Source organism: Apodemus sylvaticus, chromosome 7 (assembly GCF_947179515.1).
Source record: "Apodemus sylvaticus chromosome 7, mApoSyl1.1, whole genome shotgun sequence".
Lineage (NCBI taxonomy): Eukaryota > Metazoa > Chordata > Mammalia > Rodentia > Muridae > Apodemus > Apodemus sylvaticus.
In genome coordinates this window covers 89,882,915-89,888,481 of record NC_067478.1, presented here as the reverse complement: position 1 = coordinate 89,888,481, position 5,567 = coordinate 89,882,915, and the positions used below count along the sequence as shown (strand labels likewise).

The 5,567-nt window shown below is 34.2% G+C and overlaps 1 protein-coding gene across 1 annotated transcript; it reads right to left on the bottom strand.

Moving 5' to 3' along the window:
- Positions 1 to 3,998: 3,998 nt before the first annotated feature.
- On the bottom strand, positions 3,999 to 4,943 carry LOC127689970 (olfactory receptor 150-like). The gene has a single exon (XM_052189543.1). The coding sequence runs from the start codon at positions 4,941 to 4,943 to the stop codon at positions 3,999 to 4,001; it is 945 nt and encodes a 314-aa protein (XP_052045503.1).
- Positions 4,944 to 5,567: the final 624 nt, after the last annotated feature.

Genomic DNA, 5,567 nt, shown 5'->3' with positions numbered 1-5,567 from the left:
TAATACATACACAAAGGAGCTGGTATATTTTATGTTCATTTATGTGTCTTATGTTTAGAGTCAGCAGTTACTTAACTATACTTTTATTATTTGTTCCACATTAAGTTTCATTTGTAGCACAATGCCTTAAATATATTAATTAAAAATATCCAGGACATAATCCACAAATTAAATGATGTCCAAAAAGAGTGGAGGAGTGGTCCCTGGTTCTGGAAAGACTCAGTGCAAGAGTATAGGGGAATTCCAGAACAGGGAAGTGGGAAGGGGTGGATGGAAGAATAGGGGGATGGAAGAGGGCTTATGGGACTTGCGGGAAGTGGGGACCCAGAAAAGGGGAAATCATTTGCAATGTAAATAAAAAAATTAAATAAATAAATAAATAAATAAGAAAAGAAAATATATATACAAGAAGTTGAAGCTTTCAATGAGTAACTTTCTGAGCATACCCGCTCAGCATCATAATTAAATTGTAGGCTGTTTACTCTAAGTGTTGCAACCAAGGTTATTCTGTATATTTTACAAGTTGAAAAATAAATTTGCCTTATAAAATATTTATAAACAATAAAAAATTAGTCAACAACCTAGGTTAACAAAAAATGACTATAAAACCTTCATAGTGAGTGAATTTAAGTTAGTATTCACAGAAGTGTTTATTGTGATATTGCATAGTACGGACTTGCAGAATGCTTAGTGGAGCTGTGGAATACAAGTAGTCTAGTTCTTAACTGGATTTAATGACATGACAACAATGTAATGAGTAGAATGACAAGACTACACCCATAGAAAAAGAATTACAGTCAATTTTCTGGTATATTTCTGTGAAGAAACATTTGAACAATTCAAGTTACAGAAGCAAGCATTTAGTCTGGGGCTTGAATAGAGTTACATAGGCTTAGGCCATACTCATTGTGATGAAGAATGTGGCAGCAGGCAGGCAGATAGGCAACCAGGCTATTATGTCAATGGAGCTGAGACCTACAACCTGATCTGCAGTAGGATAAAAAGTTTTTAGACTATGGCTGGCATAAGCTTTGGATGCCTCAAATGACATACTCCCACCAACAAAGCCACACCTTTTCCAAGAAAGGTCACAACTTCTAATACTTACTAAATAGTCTGCCAATTGGTATCCAAATATTCTAACGAATGAGTCTATGGGAGCCATTCTCATTCAAATAATGAGAGCTATCTTATCCCAACTGAGTAGTTCTAAACAAATGCATATATGAGCAGCACTGATTGGATGTATGATGCTATGTGTGTACATATATATTATATTATACTATACTACACTATATTATATTACATTATATTACGTATGTGTGTGACATACATTATATGTGTATGTATCAATAATTAAAGAAGTCAACATTTTGAGAGAAGCTGAGAGAGAGATTTAGAGAAGCTGTAGAGGAGAGGGAGAGATGGAATGCTTGAAATGCATAAATACAGTGTATTTATGTATGAAATCTCCCAAAGCAATTTTTAGTTGAAATGAATATTAACTGTATTATTAATGTTATTTAAAAAAAAAGACATGAAGACCATGGAATGAGTATGGGTCTTGAGAAATAATAAGATGTCACAAATGTCTATTAACAAAGGAATATAGAAAGGAGTAGGAGAGACTAAGATTTTATGAGGTAAGGACTTGTATCTGAACATACCTCTCCTTCACAGACAGCTCAAGGTTGTTTGCTTATCTTCTCCTTTACCCTAGAAGAGAAAATGACCTTGAACATGTGAGGGGCAGATTACACTGAATTATCTGTTGAGCCACTATTCCTTAAAATTGGTTCTCAAGATCATTTGTTATTCTACACAATTGGTTAATATAAACATTGTATATGCTGACCACAGAAACAAGAGATTGCTTATAAAAAAAATAGTGGGAGTTATTACCCTACATAATCTTATCCCTCAAGTATTCATCTCTGGAGAAATCAATAATCAAAATTAATACATATTCCCGTGTGGTTCCCAAGTATGTAAGGTAGTCAAGTCATAAGATTCCTATTTCTTTTTAAACTATGGATATCATAAATATGTTTGAAGGAGTACAATATTCATGAAACCTTAAAGATATTCACTAAAGGGATTTTCTAAAACTATTCTCTTCAAAATTTAAAAATCTGTGCAAACACCTAAAAGGTTTGAATTTTGTAACTCCCATTGACATGTGCCAAATGAGCCTAGATAGTGTGAGAATGTGCAAAATCAATTTACTAGGTATATTTCATTCAAGGATTGGAAAAAAGCAGCTTTCTCCATTATGAACATATAATAACTTACATGTTTTTAAAAAAATACAGAAAAAGTGGCAAGTAAGACTAATAAGAAAAAATAGGTGGAGAGGTAGCGAATGGGGTGCCAGTAAACGCAGATGATGTCAAGAGCTACTGAGTCCAACTAGGGAAGCTGATTCTATACCAATGGGAATAAGATGTGTTTACTCCTTCTTGATTTCCTTTTGTTTTAAATCTTTTTTATTAGATATAGTCCTTATTTACATTTCAAATCTTGTCCCATTTCCTGGCCCCCCCCCCTGAAAATCCCATAACCTATCTCCCCTCTCCCTGTTCCCCAATCAACCCTCTCCAGCTTCCCTGTCCTGGTATTCCTCTACATTGCAGCAACTTGCCTTTCCAGGATCAAGGGCCTCTCCTTCCAATGTCCAAAAAGGTCATCCTCTGCTACCTATGTGTCTGGAGCCATGTAGTAGACATGGTAACTCCATGTCTACTCTTTGGTTGATGGTTTTGTCCCTGAGAGCTCTGGGAGTACTAGGTGGCTCATATTGTTGTTTCTCCTATGGCACTGCAAACCTCTTCAGCTCCTTGGATTCTTTCTCTAGATCCTCCATTGTGGATCCTTTTCTCAATTCAATGGCTTGCTGAGAGTGTCCCCCGCCTATTTGTCAGCTCTGGCAAAGCCTCCAAAGTGACAGCTTCCTTATAATATTAATCTTAAAAATTGAATTGTTTTTTTAAATTGTTTTCTGTCATTTCCTGCTAAAACTTTTTATTTATCAGGTATCTGTCCTTGGATGTTGTGAAGTTAATATCTAATTGCATAAAATATTAGCAAAATTTGATCTTCTCAATTTAAATAATACAAGAGGTTAGTTAGCAAAGGAGATCAAAAGTAGGCATTATTTAGAGCTCTCTTTTTCTGACCCTTCTCCTTCAGAATTGATCTTTATGTTCGGAATAGTACTTATCACTATTCAGAAAACATTTTTATAATTTAACCTCTTTTTTCATATGAATAGATGATACAAATAAACATTACAGTTAAAGAGTAAACTTTTGAGTCTGAAGCTTCTAAAGGTATGAAAGAAAAGTAGTGTAAATCTACATAAGAAGGAAATATGTATAAGGATTGTAGGGCAGTGAGGAGGAGTCAAACAGCAGCGATAAGAATGTGGACCAGATAGCGATAGTGGTACAAAGTACATCCATTCTTCATATCAGTGTCATTGTATATTAAGTTAGTGTGTAGGCCTGCATCAAAATCTCTCTTTTGCTTCCATTGATACTATCTGTAGTTCTAGATACAGTAAGAAAAATCAGAGTTATGCATTGTTTATTTCAATCATTTAACTTATACATGAAAAAATATTTTCAAATAATTTGCAAATTAATCAAAAAGGCATGTACAATCACTGAGACAACCAAGGGGTAGAGAAGAAATTTTATTCCAAACTTAATATTGTAAGGCTTCCATAACAGAGCAGTATTCATACATGTAAGTATAACCAAACAGAAAAAGGAATTTGAAGTATCTTTGGGGGTGTGGGAATAGTTTACTATCTGTGAATAAACTCAGGTTTTACCAGAAAATAACATTTCTCCATGGATATGAATCTTAGAATCCTCTTCTATTATGGTACATTTTTACCAAATAAAAACATATGACAAATAATCTCATATTTAATGCCATCAAATGCTTCTTATAGACTATATCCTTCCTTACACTGCAGTAATTGCCAAGAAAAACTATTCTTTGTTTTGAGAAAACAGCTTTTGTAGTAACTTTTTTAGGGCAACTTTGACATCTTTATTTCTCAGGCTATAGATCATGGGATTCAACATAGGTACAACAATGGTATAAAGTACAGATGATACTTTCCCTTGGTCCATGTTGCTGACTGAAGGTGGTTGGAGATACATGAATACTGTAGAACCATAGAAAATAGCAACAGCCAAGATGTGGGAACTGCAGGTGCTAAAGGCCTTGGCTCTGCCCCCAGAGGATTTAATGTGAAGAATGCTGACAATGATGAAGATGTAAGAGCTAAGGATGGTCATAGCTGGTACAATAATATTAAATGCACTTAAGGACAGTGCTAGTACTTCATTGATAAAAGTACTAGAGCAAGAGAGCTCTAGTAGTGGGAAAAGATCACAGAAGTAGTGGTTTATTTTATCAGTCTTACAGAAAAGCACTCTTAGAAGGAAGACAGTATGAACTGTAGAACTGAGTAAACCAACACCATACACCATGGCTACCATCAGTAAGCAGACTTGATAGGACATAGTTACATTGTAAAGCAAAGGGTTAGATATAGCCACATAGCGGTCATATGCCATTGCAGCCAACATGTGACTTTCTGCAACAACAAAAGTACAAAAGAAGTAGAACTGAGTTATGCATTCTGGGTACGGGATGACATTCTTCTCTGTCACAAAGTTCAACAGCATTTTGGGAACAATGACAGTAGACTGACAGCAGTCAATAAAGGATAGGCTGCTGAGTAAATAATACATAGGTGTATGTAGCTGAGAACTAAACAGAATCAAGACAATCATGCCAAGGTTTCCAACAACTGTAACCAAATATACTGCTAGGAATGTGAGAAACAGGGGCAACTGGAGCTTTGAATTCTCTGCTAAACCAGCAAGAATGAACTCTGCCACTGAGGTATCATTTGATTCTTCCATAGTCTATTGGAAAGCATATGTAAAAAATTAGACAGAAGAAAAATTGAGTATCTATTTTTCTACCACTCTATGAATTTTGAAACATAATTAAAATATTTTCAGATATCTGCAATCATAAGGCATCCTCTTTTTCATTCGAGAAGTCACAGATTTTACAGTCCTAGAAAAAGGAGACATGAAAATATATTGATACATGTTACACATTTGTGACCTTAGTGTAAGAATTGTTTTATTTGTACAAATTTTCTATCCTGATTCAGTTCATTTCTAACCATTTTAATACTTTTAATTGAGTGGTTCAATAATTTCTCATCACTTATTTATAGCATGTCTCTTTAAATATTTTTTTGCAATTAGTAAAGTAAAAACACCACAAGCAATTCATTGCCAAAATTACAGTTGATACCAAACAACTGAAAATTTTTTACTAAAATAATGAACAGGAGAGTTGTCTACCTCTTGTCTTTAATTCTAAATATTGTGTTTGAAAATTAGACACACACAAAAAAATGATTGAAAGGCAATAGATTAGAAATCAAGAAACTAAAACATCTACTAGTACATTGATGATATAGGAAATAAAAAAGAGAATAATTAAGTATAATTAGCAGCATATCTAGGTAA